This window comes from Rhinolophus sinicus, chromosome 16, assembly GCF_057876585.1.
Source record: "Rhinolophus sinicus isolate RSI-liver-muscle chromosome 16, RSI-T2T, whole genome shotgun sequence".
Classification (NCBI taxonomy): Eukaryota; Metazoa; Chordata; class Mammalia; order Chiroptera; family Rhinolophidae; genus Rhinolophus; species Rhinolophus sinicus.
Window position 1 is genome coordinate 6284862 of NC_142516.1, and position 18357 is coordinate 6303218.

Here is an 18357-nt window from a genome sequence, read left to right on the forward strand (position 1 = left end):
TCCACTCCCAGGCCCCGGGCGGAGGAAGACTGTTCCATGCGCTGAGCTGGCTGGCTAGTCATTCCTGGGCTTTGAAGGCACACATCACACACTTGTCTATAAACAGTATTTTAATATTTGTATAAATAGACCACAGTATTACCAAAAAACTGCAAGAACAGAGCATGGAAAACACTTTCAAACCCGTGCACACTCCTGGCTGCACGTGACACTGGCTCCCACCTCTCCCCTGGGCCGGGGTCAAGTGCTCTGGGGAATGCTCGAAGGAAAGGAATACACCTCGGGGGCACGTTGAGGGGCGCTGAGCACAGCAGACTTGTGGCTCCGCACCCCTGAGGCTGACCTTGCTCTATTACAAAAATAATGCCAGTGTGTCGGTGGGTGGCTGGAGTCATGGCTATGCTGAGGGGGACGGCAGCTGCTCAGTCCCAGGCGGCGCCGGCAGGGCTGTGCAGGCTGGTGGAGAGGGGCAGGCGAGCGGCATGCCGCTGCCCTATCTTTGCACGTGCCGGACAAAGGCCTGCACTAGCTGGATCAGAGGCTCCTGACTCTCGGAGCTGGCCTTGGAGAGAGAAGTGGACTTGCCCTGAGGCGAGGGGAGGACACCAGCAGCAGGGGAGCTGGGGGCGCCCCTGCGGAAGTAGCGTGAGAGGCTGGAGAGCAGCGTGCTCTATGGGAGAGAAAAAGGCTGATGAGGCCCAGCACCCCCCACCCTCGGGCGCTGCCCCCTCCAGGCTGGGCCCTGATCCCTCCATACCAACTCGGAGCTGAGCTCCTGCTTCATCCGCTGTTTGTCCCGGGGGTGCACAGCCGGGTCCCTAAGGTAGCGCATTGCCTGGGAGATGAGCAGGTAGAAGCAGTTCTCCATGGTAAACATCAGGAGGGACCTGGGACGGAGTAAGGTTGGCACTGTTGCAGAGGGCCAAGCTGGCAGGTGCCAGGTCGGCTGTGAGCCAAGAGCAGAGCCGGCCCGTGACTGCCCCAACCCCAGGAGAGCTTTCTTACTTCAGTGTTCTGGTCCCTTCTGCCTGTGTGCTGAGCCCCACAGCCTGGGTGAGGGGCTCCTTTTTCTTGTCCAGCTGGAGAAAGAGAAACAAGGGGTCAAAAAATCAGGTAACAGTGACAGCTCCGACTCACCGAGAGCTTCCTACCTGGCAGGTCCTGCACTAAGCAATTTTATTAGTTACCTCATTTAATCCTCACAGTTGTTCTCAACAGAGGTCATCTCTACCATAGTGCTTTTGTGAAAGAGAAACAGGCTCTTTCACGAAAGAAAGGCTAGGTAATTGTGTCCAAGGTCACGGTTAGTAAGGGGTGAACTGGAAGAAGACTTGGGTGGAGGAGGCCAGACAGCGGCCAGCTTACCTCTCCGAGCATGTTTAGGGCCACGTTCACTGTGGCCAGAAGGGTCCCAAAGGAGGGAGCCACTTCAGAGTCAAAGGTGGGCGTAGTGAAGCTCAGGGCAAACAGGAAGTTGTATTCAGCAAGGTCCAAGGACTGCAAGGCAAGACAAGGGCATTGCAGGGCCAGCCAGGGCCCCAGGCAGCAGCCGAGCCTCATGGCTCACTGCGGGGAGGCTGGTGGCGCAGCGCAGGTGGTGCTGGTACCTGGTCCAGCAGGATCTGGCAGACGTCGGGGGTGAAGTGGCGCAGGGCCGCCAAGGTCCTGCTGAGGATCTTCAGGAGGCCGTACTGGACCATGTGCAGGGCTCGCTGCTCCGAAGCCTCTGTGTCAGCAGTGGGCTGCTTGGAGGACGAGGAGCAGGAGGGGGCCCCAGCTGTGGGAGGCCGCTGAACTCGGGGGGCGACGGCTGAGGGGATGCCATCCCCATTTTTGTTCTGGAGGGGAGACAAGAAAGGGAGGTGGCACACAGGAAGCAGGGCGCGCAGTCCAGGCAGCCGTGGCGGGCGGGGCTTTACCTGTAAGCAGTGCTGGAGCATCGCGCGGCTGTGCAGCAGGGAGGCGCAGGCCTGGCACAGGTAGCCCAGGTTTACCTGGGGCAAACACAGGAAAGACGAGGGCTTCTTTTGGCGGCAGCTTCTTGGACTCGCGAGCAGGTGCCCACGTTCACCCCCCCACGTTCTCCAGCTGAAACTCTTCCAACCGCTAAGTATGCTAACTCTGCACTGTGGGGCAACAGAGGCCTGGACAGCTTCCCGGGACCTAACTCAAGGCCTGGCACAGTAAGTCCTCAGGAAACAAACGGGGAGGGTATTTCCCCATCTTACAGAAGAAGAAAAAGGCTTAGAGAAGGGGACATGACCTGGCTAAGGTCACACTCCAGCAGAGACAGACGCCTGTGTTCCTTCCCTGCCCAGTTCTCTGCTGGTTCCCAGCTCCAGGCCTGTTCCTAAGAGAAGCAGACCAAGACCTGAACAATAAAGCCCAGGCTCTTAACCTGCATGGCTGCCCTATGCTGAGGAGGGAACATTTAGCTCCAGAGGAAGCAACATGAAACCAAACACGGTGCTCCGAGCAAAAAGCCCACGTTCCAAGGGTGGGCTGCAATTCACTGGAGGTGCCCGAGAGAGCAGCCAGTGCGCTGTCCCCAAGCACTTCCCCAGACCCCTCCAAGACACCACGTCTGAGGCCCCACCTGGACGTCCCGCATGAGCTGAGGCAGGTGGAAGTGCCACTCCTTCATGAAGCTGGAGAGCTGCAGAATGAAGCCCACGGTGTGGTCCGCCTCCTCCAGGCACGCCAGGCTCTGCACCGTCCTCACGGCGTTGAGGCACTGGGAGCAGAGAAGGCAAGGATGGGGTGACGCAGGGACCTGACACGCCTGCAGGGAGGACAGGTTCTGGGCCCACAAACACAGATGGCAGTACAGCAGGGGTTTGGCGTTACGACTAAGAGGTTCTGTCTGAGCTGATCCCCTCACGCAGCAGAGCAGCTGCACAGGTTGGCCAGTCAGCCGGCAGCCCTTAGAGCACCTCAGAAATGGAGGCCCCGAGCCCACTCAGCAACGGAGCCTCCAGCCCCGAATGGCCCAGGCCCCCCGCTATGATGCTGGCAGCCCCTCACCTGTAAGGTCCGCTCCTGGTGAACACCCACAAAGTCCAGGGCCTCGGTCAGGAAGTTGTAGCGCAGAGTTTTGAGGAGCCGCTCCATCAAGGACATGGACAGGCGGTAGACCCCCGGCCACGAGGGGGCATCCAGGGACTTCCGAGAGGTGCTAGGTGTCTAAGACAACCAGCAGACAAAATTAGGACATGGGGCCGGGAACTGGCTGACGGGAACAGCAGGGCCTCCGGCAGCACAGCAGCTAAGGCCGGCTGGCTGCTGGGAGGAGGAACCTCCTGGAATGGGCGTGGTCTCACCTGGGGACCAGCAAGACCACAAGGGAAGAGCACTAGGCAGATACAAGAATCCTGGGTTCTAGACTCAGGTCTGCCACTAACTAGCCGTGTGCGCTTCTCTTACTGGAGGTCATGGGGCGGGTGGGGTGGGGGGGGCGAGAGTAGGGGAGGGTGCAGGGATTCCGTACCATCCATGCAGTACACCAGCCACTAAAGAGAGCAACTTCCGGGCCAAGTGGGGCGGGGGCGCCCTTTTCCACTGGAGGTGCAGTCTGACAGGCCCCTGGCACTCACCTGCACCGTCCCATTGCTGCTGAGCTGGTACACACTCAGGAGGGGCAAACAAACGCTCTGGGTGACGCCGGCTCCAGCCACTGCTGTGGCTCCCTGGGCGGGACAGACATGGAATGAGATGGAACCTCGCCGTGCAGACACCCACCTGTGGCAGGTGGAGCTCTCAGGCTAGACCAGAGCTTCTGGGAGAATCGCAGGCAGTGCCAGAACCTGCCCAGCACACGTGAGGAGGCTCCTTCCTGCCCTGGGCTTGCCGCCTACCTGCTGGGTGCGAGCCAGGGTGAGGAGTAGGTGCAATGCTGCCTCGGTGAAATGCAGGTTCTGCTTCAGGCGGAGGCTCACCTCCAGGGTGGTGAAGAGGGTCGGCAGGATGGGGAGCCTGCGGGTCACCTGCAGCCATGAGTCACCGTCCTCATCCACCTCACACAGCTCCTTGGCCAGGTGCAGCCCGAGGACACACACCTGCTGGGGCCCAGGGGCAAAGATGGGTATGAGGGAAGGAAGCGGAGCGGGAGGAGACGGAGACCAGCCAGCCCTGAGCCTGGCTGCCCGAGGCCTCCCTTGGTCACACATATACACGACAAGTGAGCTGGACGAGACCAGAACCGGGGTCTCACAGGCCTGCTCTGCCTCCCAGGCCACCTCAGGCAGGGACTGGCAACTGCATCCACACTCATGAGCCCCCGACAGGACTACCTTTGACTCTTCCCTCCCCCGTCACCCAAACTGCCATCAGCGGCATCAGTGCTGCTTCCGGTCCCACATCGGTCACTTCCCCGGACTCTGTCACTGCGTGGCGTCAGGGTGCACTAGGCAGTGACCTCCTAAGCTGCGCTTCTTCGTCCTCTCTGGATCCTCCCTAATCAATTCTTTATACCGGTGGCTTTTCAGACATTTCTGACCACGTCCCACAGGAATAAGCACCGTCACACTGTGCCCCAGTATACACCTATTTTCATTGAACAGTACCCCCCCTCACGTGCTATAAAGCGGACATTTTAATATTTTCTTCTTCATTTTTTAAAAATGCTGGTTGTGGGGCCAGCCCGGTGGCTCAGGCGGTTAGAGCTCCGTGCTCCTAACTCCGAAGGCTGCCGGTTCAATTCCCACATGGGCCAGTGGGCTCTCAACCACAAGGTTGCCAGTTCAATTCCTCGAGTCCCGCAAGGGATGGTGGGCTCTGCCCCTGCAACTAAGATTGAACACAGCACCTTGAGCTGAGCTGCCTCCCGGATGGCTCAGTTGTTGGTTGGAGCGCGGGCTCTCAACCACAAGGTTGCCAGTTCAATTCCTCGACTCCCGCAAGGGATGGTGGGCAGTGCCCCCTGCAACTAAAATTGAACACGGCACTTTGAACTGAGCTACCGCTGAGCTCCCGGATGGCTCAGTTGGTTGGAGCGTGTCCTCTGAACCACAAGGTTGCCGGTTCGACTCCCGCAAGGGATGGTGGGCTGTGCCCCCTGCAACTAGCAATGGCAACTGGACCTGGAGCTGAGCTGCGCCCTCCACAACTAAGACTGAAAGGACAACAACTTGAAGCTGAACAGCACCCTCCACACAACTAAGACTGAAAGGACAACAGCTTGACTTAAAAAAAAAAAAAATAATAATAATAAAGTAAATAATTTAAAAGAAAAAAAAAAAAATGCTGGTTGTAACCAAATGAGCTCATCTCAAGACTGAGTAACAGGTCATGACTCACAGTTTGAAAAGCACCGTTCTATACTGTATCCAGAGTGATCTTTCTAAAGTACAAATCTGGTCATTTCTCTCCCTGCTTAAAAGCCTTAAATCGTTTCCTAGGACCCCAATCAAACACCCTGACAAGGCTGCCCATCCTCTAGCCCCTGGCTCTGCAGAGCTCACTGCACCTTTGCTCACACCAGCCTGCTCAGGTCACTGCGGAAAGGGCACTTTCTCGGGAGTCACTGGATTAGGTGAGAACCCCAGGTTGGACGTCCCCAGGAATCTCTCCCCGGCAGGACTGGCCACATGCCATGCCAGTGCTTCTTTGAAATTTAGTCTGATATTACTAAGTTTCTCCACCAGGCTGTGAACTCTCTTGGTCACTAAGCAGCCCTAGGGCCTGGCACACAGCAGGCAGGCAGGCAGCTCCTGTTTGCTGGACGCAGGTGGAAGCACAGACAGCTTCCCAGGGCGCGCCCTCACCCCATCACGCTGGTCCTTGTGCCGGGGCCGTGAGCAGTCGTCGGTCTCCATGCTGTCCTTGTCCTCTGTGGCATTGCCTGATGCCAGACTGTGGCGGGTCTGGTCGAAGAGCGCAATCACCTCTTCTTGGAGGGTTTCACAGACATTCAGCACCAGCTGCGAGTACTGGGGGATGTCACTCACTGCAGAGCAGACAGGGCACAAGGTCATAGTCACCATGCCACCTCTCACTGCACACCAGGGTTTGCTTCCCAGGCAGGCAGCTGGGAACACAGCATGCTGCCAAGAGGCACAGTCTCTATCCCCTGGGAGGGGAGGAGAAACAAGTGGGAAGAAAAGGAGTTTTCCTAAAGACCAGAGTTCTAAGACGGAGAACTCCACCCCCACGTGGGGAGTGTTGGGCTCTGGCTGCCAGCAGAGGCGGGGCCGCTTTCCTACCCCGCCCACCAGCCCCGGCCCCACCCCCACCCCGCCCTCACCTCTCATCTCCTTCATCTGCAGTGCGGTGATGAAAGCAGAAAACACCTTGGCCTTGGTCTTCTCCATGAGGTGCTGGTCTGCCTGCAGCACGCCCTCCAGGATCTCTGTCAAGGGTCCGAGGATCTCATCCACAGGACCTAACTCTCTAGAAATAACATGGAGTGGAGAGGAAGAGGAGAACACAGCTCACAGAAAGGCCACAACGTGTCACTGTGCCATCTCAGGATGCCCACTGGGCAGTCGGCCAAGCATCCTGTTTGCTCCGCCAGTCCTGTTCCATGATGGAAAGCTAGCCCATCTCACACCCATTTTTCTCCCCTTCAGGAAGGCAAAGGGTCAGGAAAGAGGATTGAGCGGGCCCCAGTGAGGCAGCCCGGCCGCAGGCCGCCTCTCCTGGCACGGCACTCACCTCTTCCACTGCCGCAGGAGGATAACCAGCAGAGTACACAGCATGGAACCCAGGCGGAGGCAGGTCCCTGAGGCCGGGACTAGGAGCTAAGGTAGGACAGCAGACCAGTTAGCAGTCAGGTTTCCTGAGCAGGTACAGCCACAGGATGCCGGCTCTATGCACAGGGTACCTTTTGTCTCCTGCCTTTGTTTCCCAGCAGTGAGCTAACAGGGGTGGGACACAGGGAGAGGCCTGGGGCTGGCACAGCAACAGCAGACCTCTGCCTCCCCAGTGCAGCCTCAGGCGTCCCGGACTGACTGAGCCCTATGGCCTGACCACTTGTGCAACCGCAGACTACTGAGCTACTTGATTTCAGAAACCTTCTCCCGAGGAGGAGCATGAAACCTCCCAGACACACTTACTAACGCTTTGGTCCCATCAAGCACATCGAGAAAGAGCTGGCGACGCACTGCAGAGTCGGTCAGGTGCATTATCTCTGCCTGCAAAGGAACAGAAAAGAATGCCAGCGGGAACGTTTCTCAGACATCAGAAGCCAAGAAACATGAGCTCCTCTGTCAGGCAATTAGTCATTGATAAGTCACTGTCTCCCTGATTACAAAGGGGCTTGAGGGCCCTGCTGTTTCTTTGTCTGTTTCTTTTTCTTAGATATGGTCAAAATCAAGTCCAAGTTCACCTCCTTCTGATGATGCCCTTCCTTTGCTTAGACCCTTCAAAGGCTTCCCAGGACACTGGAAACACAAACTCCTCAGCAAGGCCTGGCGGCCCCACAGGACCTGCTCCAAATGACTGGTATGACACCCACTGTGCTCTCAATGGTAGCCCTACTGGCCTCCTCCCTCCTCCTTGAACATACCAAGTTCTTTTCCACTTCTGGACCCTTGCACTCTTGCCTCCAGGCTCTGCACCTGGGAGACACTTTCACATATTCAGGTCTCAGTTTGGACATCACCTCCTCAGATAGGGCCTCCCTGACTACTCCTGCCCTACTTTAGCATTTGCTACCATAGCAGCCTGATTATTTCCTTCATAGTGAATTACCACAATCAGAAACCATATTTATTTCTTTGTGAGTTTGTTGACAATTTGCCTCCCTCTCTACGAGATCAAAGACCTGATCTGCCTTGTTCACTGCTATAGCCTGGCACATGGTAAGCATTCCATTAATATCTGTTAAAGGAATGAATGATCAATATCCTGGACTTCCTAGGGGGGTTGGTTAGATTTTCAAGAACAATTCAGGAACTACTGCCTAGCTAGGGCCTAAAAGGCAGGTGATACCCAGGTTATTCCTGGGGGAAATCAATCATTCCCCAAAGACGGCTGAGCCTTTGGAGTGTCCGCATTCTCAGGGCTCTATAACTGCTGCGCCACAGCAAAGCTCCAAGACCAAGGCAGTCTGGCCCGAGGAGACAAGTCACAGAAGATGTAAGAGTACGCTTGGCACAAGGGGCATCCATCAAGCTGACATTATTAATGAGATCAAGATATTAATCTGGATCCCCCAGGGTAGAACAATTCAACACCAAGTCCTTCCTACACAGCATGATGGTGTGAAGCCACAAAAAAATGCCTAGAAAAAAATACAAACTCCTCTCAAATGTTAGCTCTCTTTCTAAAAACCAACTCTCAGTAGACACACAGTGTGGTGCTAATGGCCTCTGTTCTTTTTCTAAGACCAGGAAATGCAGTTTCTAGAACGAGTGAAAACAAACTGCTCTCTAGAGAGGGTGCTGCAGCAGCTGTTACAGCTACCTGCTGACTAGTCAACAAATATGTACCCAGCGTCCACAGGGTACACGGCGTGAGAAGGCAGTAATACATGTGCACGCGAGGCAGATGAAGGGAGGAGCCCCGGGACTTAGCCAAGGCTGGTAAGGTAGCCACAGGAGGCTTTTAGGAATGTCTGAAGGGATTTCAATTTACTTCTCTGCACTTTACTTAAGGATCTCCTGTTGGACCTGCACCCTCAAATACCCCAGGTTAGCCCCCATCTTTTGACACAGAACGTATTACATTTTTTTAGCTCTCAGGGAAAAACCCTGATTCATGCTTCATCCCAAGGCGCTGTATCCGATAGGTACCCCAGCACACTGTTGCTAGGAAACCAAAGTGAAAACTCGCCCCAGGAGGTTCTTACGTGGCTGGTGGCGATGATGAGAAGCATCCTCCAGGCGGAGACCAGCATCTGATATTCTACCACGGAGGTGCAGCTGCTGCCCTCTGTGTCGGCCGTGTGGACTGCCAAGGACTTGACATACCCTGACCAGTAGGCAAAGCGTTTCTCACTGGAAAATTTCTTAAGTGTATCTTTTAATGACTGGTCTAGTGAGCCCCTAGGGTGACAAGAAAAAACAAAACCTACCGTTAGGTTGAAAGCAGATGGGAATGTGATGGGCACAGACCCTTGCTGAGGCAGAGAAAGCAACCTCACATGGGCTTAAAGGCAGACGGCGCCGATCCCTCCAAAGTGTGGGGCTCAGACTTCTCGCTCAACATAACGGGTTAGGCTGACGCCATTTCCAGGACTCCTCCTCCATGAAATCCCAAGCACATGGAGTTGGCTTCATAATAACTCTTTCTGACAATCATAAATGCCATCAATGGACTGGCCAGGGACTCAGCTCAGTGGCCCTCCATAAATGGCCCCAAACCAGCTCTCTCCTCTGCCTCGGCTCGTACAGCCACACACCCAGTGGTAGGCCACCATGGCCTCTCCCTCCCCCACACACTTAAGTAAAATCTCAAAAAGGGAAAGGACTCACTTAACTACATAGTATATCTCCAAGCAGATTATCTTCATGATTAGGGCACAGGTCTCCAGGATGCTGGGCTGTGGAGGGGGAGAGCAGAGCAGACACCGATCATGAGGAGAACCTCTTCCCTGGTGTCCCCGCAGAAAGGGACCCGACACTCAGGAAACAAGAAAGCACATTCCCTATCAAATGTGAGTGGGCACCTGACTTGCAAGGGCAGAAGCGTCAGTTCCACATGTCTCTGAGTGTGTGGAGAAGACCATGGAGCCATCAACACAGAGCGTGACATGCCACTTTCCTTCCCAAAGCATCACAGGGAGAGGAAGCAAGCATTTCTCTGAGAAAGAAGTTTCGAGTGAAGACAGCATTCTGGTTGTTTAATGAGGGGAGGTACCGTTTTCTACAGCTACCTCCGTTTTCTACAGCTACCTTTCTATCAGTCTCACAGCCCAGCCTTTCCTCCCAAGGATTTCGGTCTCTGTGCCCCCTCCACCATGGCTTACCTCAGATGTTTCTGAGGGAGGAGAAAGGGTTCCAAATAGTGGACTGGTTAAATTCTCCCAAAACTTGGGTCTAAAAAGAAAATACATGTTGTAAATCACTTTCTCTCACACGGTCCTTTCTCCCTTCTCCACCTCTCTTTGGTGGCTACTTCACCATAGTTTACCAGTCCCAATCCTGCCATGTGTCTCAAAGGTCACTTGCTCCTACAGAAATGTAAAGGGTTCCACAGATAAAATTATGTTTTCCTCTTAAGAAACACAATTGTAAGTTGTAGAGTTGACCAATAAAAACTCTCATGGTTCACTCCACTGTTCATTTCCAACAGCCCCCTAAGGAAGAGTGAGGAGGGAAAGGAGGCAAGACTCCCCTGGTTAGCCTTTTTGAAGTTCCTTCCCTTTGTGCAAACAGGGTTCAAGACAATAGGTTGTTTCATTCGGTTGCACGACTTGATCAAGCCACATTCATCTAAATCTACTGTTTCTCAAAACAATGGGCTGGGGTTGGCAGAAAGCACGAACACAAAAGGTGGGAACTATACAGAGAACACATCTTTACCTAGGAGTAAAGATGACCCTGCTGGTGGTAGCATTAAAAAGAGAACAGCGGAGGGAAACCCGCGCTCGCCTACCGAGGCACTACTAAGCATCTTTTGTGCAGATGCTCAGTGATCTGTCACAACAAACCTCGAGAAACTCCTGTTACCCCCACCTCACAGACAAGGACACACGCTCTGGAGGAGTCAGACTTACTTGGTTCTGAGGACCAGCATGGCACTGTCCCGCCGGTCCTGCCACAGCGCATGTAGGAAGGCAATGGCCGCACGATGCAGAAGGGGCGGGCACCAGTAGCGGTCCTGCTGCTGGGAATCAATCAGGTCCAGCACCGCATGGAGGCAGCTCCACACCCCAAGGCTGAATTCCTGCACGAGGGTCAGGCGAGAGTTCAGAGCCGTGGCCGCTGCCAGCAAGCGCACGAGCAGGGCCCAGCACCCACCTCCGACGGAGCCATCTCCCAGCTTCATCCCCGGTGCAGGCTCACCTTGGAACCATCACTGCCATCCTTCACCTCCAGATTCAGAAACAGCTCAATGAGGCCTGGCTGAGTCTCTACTGCAACGGTGAGGAACTCCAGGATCATGACTTTGATGCGCATGTCCTCAATCTTGCTCTGCAGTCGAGTCAGGAAGGCATCACGAATAGCAGCCGCGTCATTGCCCAGGCAGGCGTACACTGACATTGGGGCCACCTGGTGGAGACCGGGACACACAGGCTCAGAGCACTACTTCCAGAAAAACCAAAGGGCTCCTGCAGGAGGGTGCTGGAGAACTCTCAGAAAACGGGCAGAAAGGGAAAATCATCCAGACACACAGCTCTGGGTTAAAAGGGACATCACCCCAAAGTATATCACAAGATGCCCAACAATTCACAAGAGAAACAATGATCAACATCATCAAAAGATGTGCAACATCTCTCGTGGTTAAATATATGCAAAGTAAAAACCAAGATAATACTGATTTGCCTACTAGATTAGCAAAGATTAAAAAACTGATGAAGCCCTTGTGGCAAGGATACAAGACTTCGTGTTAGGAGTATGAACTGTTACAAGCCTTTTTGGAGGACAATTTGGAAATGTCTAATACAAATTTAAACGCTCACTGACATCTATCTCATTTTTAGGAACTGTAAACAAAAGTTTACAGAGTTCTGTGGGTAACAACGTTCAGTACCGCACTGCTTATTAATGTCACAGTGAGAGAGACACATTAGGACGCATCCTTTATACGGCACGCCATGCAAGCATTAGAGATAATGAAGTAGCTCCAAATGTGCCCGCATGGAAAGACTGCAAGATATGGTGTTAAATGAAGAAAGTGAGTCATAAAAACAGTATGTAGAGTGGAATTCTACTTTTGTAAAGAGCAAAAGCGCACACGCAAACACCCTTTAATATATAAGCATGGATAAAAAGAAATCGGGAGCGATGCATACCAACCTGCTCATAGGGATCTCGAGGGGATCATAGGCTACCTTAACTTTTCTATGTTACATTTATCTGTAACGTTTAAATAAATATTTTAAAATGAGTATGTATGTCTGTTGTAATCAGGGAAAAAAAATCCCTCATAAAACACAGTGTGTGTGTGTGTGTGTGTGTGTGTGTGTGTGTGTGTGTGTGTGTGTGTATACACACGGCTATGTCACTTTAAAAGTCAGAGAAGACCAAGTGAGCTGCTTCTCTTAGGAGAAGGCAAGAGTGGTCCCAGGCAAAGCCAGTTTTCTGGGGCTTTGGTTTCTCAAGTGTGAGCCTACCGTGGCCAGACGTTTCAGCAGCTGGATGGCAAGACGTGGCAAGGCAGGGTCATGTTTGTGGTAGATGTACTTGGCAAGAACAGCAATGAGGTTGTTCCCATGGGCACCTGAAGACGCACAGGAAGCAGTTAGATACCAAGTGTCCCTGATTCAAGTTCTTAAGAGGCTGATGTCCAAAGGCTCACAGATGTGAGGGCATGAGCCTCAAGTACTTGGAGGACCAGAGCGAATCCAGATGGCCACACCATTTTCCTTTTTCAGTAGCCAAGAGGATAAGCAGGATTTGGGGGTTCATTAAGAGCAAAAATACATTCTGAAGAAAATAAAATAGGTAGTCTTTTACCAAATAGGTTAGAAAAAGACATCACACTGAAGCATTGCACTGAAATGCAAAAATCATAAAAACCCCAAATGATACAGCTAGAACAGGTCTTAGACCTTACCCAAAAACCTACTTGAAAATGAGGAAAATGGGTCCCAAAAAGATTAAATGAGTAGTTTCAGGTAAGAGTAGTAACAGTCAATACTTAAACAAAAACTTCTCTCCATGTTTTACAGGACGTAACTTAATCTTCATTATAATCTTACATGGTAGATACTACTATTATCCGCATTTTAGAGGCAAGAAACATGAGGCAGAATTGTTCAATAATGCGCCCAAGGTCACACAGCTGATCATAGCCAAAATTGGAACCAAGGCCGTCTGACTTTGAACATGAGTCTTAACTATTATTCTGTCATCAGTAGGAAGCAGAAATGAAGTATGATCCAGTCCCCCTGTTTCTATGTCCAGGATGGAAGCTGGTGATTATCCCCAAATTTCCTTATGGAGTTAATCAGAAAATACTGACGATGTCTATAAACACAGCCTGAAATATAGACTTACAGCAGAAATGTTGCTGAATGGAAAAGAAATACATACCATGTTGTGTGAGAGCCTGCTCCAGGGGAGACACCACATTAGAAGGAGGTTTCAGCCGAATAACATTGTTGGTGACGGAGAACGCAAGTTTCACTGTCTTGATCAGCAGCTGGCCCTGCCCCTGGCCCTCTGCCTCATCACTAGGGTGCCAAACAGAAACCAAAGTTGATTCAGACGACATGATGTCATTCCTAACATATGTGCTCTCATGAATTAGATTGCAACAATCATCCCAGAGTTCAACAGCTCCTGTCAGAGGTTCCAAACTAGGAGAGAGGAGGGGTCATCAACTCCCTTTGCTATGTGCCAGTCCATACAGCACCACGAGGTGACATAAAGGCTACGTTCTTGGAGGAAAAAGGTTCTCTTTAAAAAGCTACTGCGAGCTCATTTAAACTGAAGCTCTTAGAACATGGAGCCACAATAAAGATACAGGGGTAAGGTGGAGAGAGAGTCCTACCTGCGAGGCTGAGCAGCCATCACCATGTCGATGGTGTCCACGCCGATGCCCATGATATTGATAACTGTCTGTCCAGCCTCTGTGTAGGCCAGGCTGCAGATGCAGAGAGACTGCAGGCTGGGGGTGTGGCTGGAAGACAGATGCATTCTGAGTTACCAGGGAGCCGCCAAACTTATTACTGGAAGGAAAAGGCATTGTCCAAACCTAACCAACTGGACATGAGTGACACAGATCAGCTCTCTTTGCCAGATGAAAGCACTCTGATCACTTTCCTTAAACAGACATGATGTTAAAGATCACCCCGAGAAACGATCTAAATGTCCATCAGTTAATGGATATGTTTACTGAAATGAATCGTGATTAATCCACACAATGGAATGCATGGAACCATTAAAACAAGACAGATCTCTATGTAGTGGCACGGGAATGGTTACAGAGCAATTAGCAAGCAGAAGGAAAAACCTAGAAGAATACACACTAAATTGTTAACAGTCATCGCTGGAAAACAGGTTTACAAAGGGCATTTTGCACTGACTATTTTCCAATGAACATACATAACTTTTGTAAAGATCATAAAAAATGGTGTGTGTGTGTGTGTGAGTGTGTGTGTGTGTGTGTGTGTGTGTGTGTGTGTAACAATCTCATTGGAAACAATCTCATCCCTACTTCATTTGTTCTTCTCCTCCACAGGGAGAAAGGAGAAACAGTCTAGTGAAAAGCAAATTGAAAAAAAGAAAAAGTAAATAAAGAAATAAAATAAAAATTGAAAAAAAAGAAAGCAAATCAACCTCCAGAGTACTGAGCTGCGGGCTCAGCCTCTGAAGGATGACATGGCTCTGCAGCAGAAGCCCACGTCTTCTCTTGGCCAGTGGCAGCATCCAAGAGTACCAGGCTCTAGCAATGGGGGTCCTCATACCTGCCGTGCAGGTCTGTCTCATGGCACAGGTTCAGTATCGCATGAATCAGCTCCAGGATCAGGCAACCTGGACTCCGGAAAAAGACACAGGAGTGATGGGGCCTTGTGTGATGACCCTTATCCCATAAAAGGGAGAGAGAGTTCTCCAGGGAGCCAGAAATCCCTCAGACGTTCGCTGTCCAAGCTTTCCTTACCTATCTGTTCTCTCACACCATGGGAGTTGTAACGCCACTTGTGGTAGCTGGGAAGCATCTCCTTCAGCACAAACATGACACAGGGCACCAGCCCTTGGCTCTGGGTACTACCAAGCTGCCCCTACAAGAAGCCAAGTTGTCAGGGCTATGCCATTTGAAGAAAAGTCAGTTGGTTACTAGAAGTTGAACTTCAAAACCATAGGTCCAAAGGAAATCTGGGCAAATCTGAGCCACCAGTGAAAAAAAAAGAAACATCAGAACACTCTAGTTCCACTGAGTCCAAGTTGTGTGGGTTTCTTTAGAATGAAGGACTAAAATGATAATGCGACACTGTCAAAAGGCACCTTCATGAGGGAGAGGGATAAAGGCTAAGTCTAGTCAGAAGGGAGGCGCCTTAAACACAAAGGCTACAGGACTGCCGATGAGGGAGAAAGCGTTTCATTGTCGTCATCACCAGGCACCCCTGACCTCTACCCCATCACTGGAACCAGAAAGGAGGTCTGTTCCTCAAAGTTCTTCATCCTACTATTACTTGTTAACATCAGCTTCCTTATTTTAAAAGTGGGAGTTCTTTGTTTATACATAAGTATCTGTATCTAAATCACTATCTCTATAAAGGACTCTTCTATCTTTTTAAGCATTCATTGATTGATTCCTGCAGGCAGGAAATGTACCACGTGCTTTTCACATGTGGCCTCCATGGGGTAGAGACCACTGATTGTTCCTATTTTACAGAGGTTCTGTACTTGCCCAAGGACATGTAGCTAGTAAGTGGTCAACCTGAGATATAAACCTGATTCTGTCTGATTCTAAAGTCCATGCTACACCAGTATGTTTCAAACTGAGTTGTGATCCATTACTGAACTGTGAGATCAGCTGATTAGAAAATGTTGCAGTAGGCCTTCTATAGTCATAGTGTCGAACTGTGAAACTTTGCTTCAGGAATATACATACACACTGGACACACCGGAATGTGATACAAAAGGTATGTATTACCTTGGGCTACAGTCAAGTTGCTTGACAGTCAGTGTATTATACCACACCGCTTCTAAGTGTTAAATAAATTAACACAGATAAAGCATCTACTATAGAACCTGGCACACAGTAAATATTCAGTACACACAAACTGCTATCACCATAACTTCAGGACAACTGTCCTGTCGGCAGACAAGATGACAGCAGTAGCAGCGGGCAGGGAAAGCATGTCAGATGATTCTACCTGAGCAGGTTTTACCTTGACAAGAGTGGTGATCAAGCGCAGAAAGGCAACAGTGACCCCATACTCGCCCTGGGGCTGTTCACTATTCATCAGGAGGTTTCCGTACCCTCCAGCATTCATCCCCTCCGCACTGGGAAAGACAGGGGAAAATGATGCGGGGATCGCAAAGTTTCAAGAAACTGTGATCACAGAACATTCTTGTTATTGTCTAGATTACTTGGGCACAAAATAGGAAAACTCTGCAAAGGAATTAATCAAATTTAGGCAATTTTATACCCAGGGTAAACACTAAGAACTTTTGTTGATATATAACCTCAAGAGGTTTAAAGTGAACAGTCAAATAAACACCAGGAAACTGTCACTGTCTTATACACAAGAGCAGAAGAGAACACAGGTGTAAGATGGCGCGCTGTGCGTTAACTGGTCAACCAGGAGAGCTCCAGTAGCCATGAAACAAGGAAAAGTAAGTGACCCTGACTTAAGAAAGGGAAGCCCAGGCTCTGCATCCACATGTCTGGATGCTCGAGGCTGGAAAGTTAATTTCCGAGTACCTAAGGTGGTTGCGGCTAGATGAGAAATCTCTGTCTGTCTGTCTGTCTGTCTGTCTGTCTCTCTCTCTGGCTTTAAACACTGTGAAGCATCAGCATTGGCCTAGAAGAGAACAGCCTCTGTGCCCCAAGTCCCACTGTCTCCTCTGCCTTGTCCTTACTCATCCCTCCTATTTCCGGTTAGAGGGCTTAACAGCCAAGGAGCAGAGAGAGTAAAGGAGCACAGAGAAGCTTCTGTAATGAAGCTAGCCTCGACCTGAAATGTCTGATACTCCCAGGGAATGTAGACCCAGCTCACCTAATCATCTGACTCATGTTGGAGACCTGGTGGGCCACAAACGGTAAAAATCCTGTGTGACGAAGATCAGTCCAGACCTGAGTAGGAAAAGAAAGAGTCAAATGTCCCTGTGTCCTCAGGTATATACCAAGTGCAACATTTTCTGGCTGTTCAGAAGACATGGTGGCTCACCTTTGCTGGGTTCCGGGCAGCCAGAACAGTCAAGCAATTGACACAAGAAGCAATGACATCCACAGGGGGGGAGATCACTGTCGTTAACCTGGTTGGAGAGCAGTGCACTGTACTCGGTAAAATGAATAATACAACTTGTTCCATTACAAATATTTTCCAGTTCTTTCTTCGCAAGTTCCTCCTCTCAGCAGGGATGTTAAAACAGGAAAGCCCTCAGCTGGGGCCAGATATCACACCCGGGCTCCCCACAGAGGAATGTGTGTGGACTTGAACCTCGTGGGTGTGACCAGACACTTACCGCTGCAGCAGCATGTAGATGCGGGACGTGATGGGCAGGAGACAGTCTGCTATCGACAGATCTGTACTGATGACCTTGTGGACCAGATCAATGATGGGTTTGACCCGCTGGCAGTGCTGAATCACATCTGAGGGGCAAAAGAGCCTGTGACCTCATGGAACACAATTCTTTTAAGATCACTGAGTAGTCCCTGAGACCCAGAGAAACAAATTACACTAATCGTAATCTGGATGGTTCTGAATTTTATTTTGAAATTCTCTGTCTATCCCCCCAAATCCTCTAAGCATGTCCATTTTTCTTCCCATAGTGATGTCTCCCAAAGCTGACCTCACCTGCAGTGGAAACAACATGAAGGAGCATTTCAATCTCGCAGGTAAAGAGGGTCCAGCTGCTATAGGAGTACTCCCAGCGCACCAGGTAAGCCCTGTCGTCCGGCATGACCTGGCCCACAGTGCCTTGAGGTATGCGAAGGTTTGTTTGACCCCCTAAGGAAGGGGGGAAGAGAAATTAGTCTAACATCTGAGGACACAACAGGAAGAGGTGACTCCTATACCAGACACCAATATTTAATCACACAGAGATACACAGGCTCTCTTCCTAGTATCCAACACTGCGGCAGCCTTTTCTATTAAAAAGCAAAAAAAAGAAAGGGAGGGAGGGAGGGAGGAAGAAAGGAAGGAAGAAAGAAAGAAAGAACACCCTCTCTCTTGTCATTTGGTAAAGTAAGTCTTTCCATGTGTCTGAAAATCAGCTGAGTGCAGCGAGGTTTCCCATTCGGACGATGACTACAGGAAGAGCGCCCTATGGGGCTGTATGTGCCTAGATCACTGGGTAAGTCGGTGCTGATACCAGGGCTAGAAGAGTAAGGCTGTTCCTTCTACATTTTGCTCCTTGAGCCCCCAGAATAAACATGATGTGACAAATACTAACTGGTCACTCTTACACACTGCCGGTAGAAAATAAATTGCTATAACTTTCTTCTACAATTTGGCACTATCTATTCAAAACTTCTTTTTATTTTAAAAAGTTGTAAAATATACAGAATATAAAATTTACCATTTTAACCATTTTTAAGTATACAGTCCAGTGGAATTAAGTACATTCACATTGTTGT

General features: G+C 50.7%; 1 protein-coding gene across 2 annotated transcripts in view; it reads right to left on the bottom strand.

The window, feature by feature from the left end:
• Positions 1 to 92: 92 nt before the first annotated feature.
• NUP188 (nucleoporin 188) overlaps positions 93 to 18357 on the bottom strand; it is a 46871-nt gene continuing 28606 nt past the window's right edge. Inside the window, exons 16-44 of one of the 2 annotated variants that reach the window (XM_074331140.2) lie at positions 17576 to 17728; positions 17244 to 17370; positions 16946 to 17033; positions 16775 to 16851; positions 15944 to 16058; positions 14710 to 14830; positions 14516 to 14582; positions 13600 to 13728; positions 13140 to 13279; positions 12218 to 12324; positions 10947 to 11153; positions 10658 to 10827; positions 9908 to 9977; positions 9414 to 9481; positions 8789 to 8984; positions 7053 to 7130; positions 6652 to 6737; positions 6242 to 6387; positions 5763 to 5944; positions 3855 to 4055; positions 3594 to 3686; positions 3025 to 3183; positions 2597 to 2734; positions 1920 to 1994; positions 1608 to 1838; positions 1366 to 1497; positions 1006 to 1079; positions 758 to 887; positions 93 to 670 (exon numbers count right to left, since the gene is read on the bottom strand). In XM_074331140.2, coding sequence (XP_074187241.1) covers positions 494 to 670; positions 758 to 887; positions 1006 to 1079; positions 1366 to 1497; positions 1608 to 1838; positions 1920 to 1994; positions 2597 to 2734; positions 3025 to 3183; positions 3594 to 3686; positions 3855 to 4055; positions 5763 to 5944; positions 6242 to 6387; positions 6652 to 6737; positions 7053 to 7130; positions 8789 to 8984; positions 9414 to 9481; positions 9908 to 9977; positions 10658 to 10827; positions 10947 to 11153; positions 12218 to 12324; positions 13140 to 13279; positions 13600 to 13728; positions 14516 to 14582; positions 14710 to 14830; positions 15944 to 16058; positions 16775 to 16851; positions 16946 to 17033; positions 17244 to 17370; positions 17576 to 17728 — 3737 coding nt within the window. In that variant the 3' untranslated portion in view covers positions 93 to 493. Of the gene's footprint in view, positions 671 to 757; positions 888 to 1005; positions 1080 to 1365; positions 1498 to 1607; positions 1839 to 1919; positions 1995 to 2596; positions 2735 to 3024; positions 3184 to 3593; positions 3687 to 3854; positions 4059 to 5762; positions 5945 to 6241; positions 6388 to 6651; positions 6738 to 7052; positions 7131 to 8788; positions 8985 to 9413; positions 9482 to 9907; positions 9978 to 10657; positions 10828 to 10946; positions 11154 to 12217; positions 12325 to 13139; positions 13280 to 13599; positions 13729 to 14515; positions 14583 to 14709; positions 14831 to 15943; positions 16059 to 16774; positions 16852 to 16945; positions 17034 to 17243; positions 17371 to 17575; positions 17729 to 18357 lie in introns of both variants that reach the window. The other variant, XM_088792962.1, reaches the window with a different exon arrangement.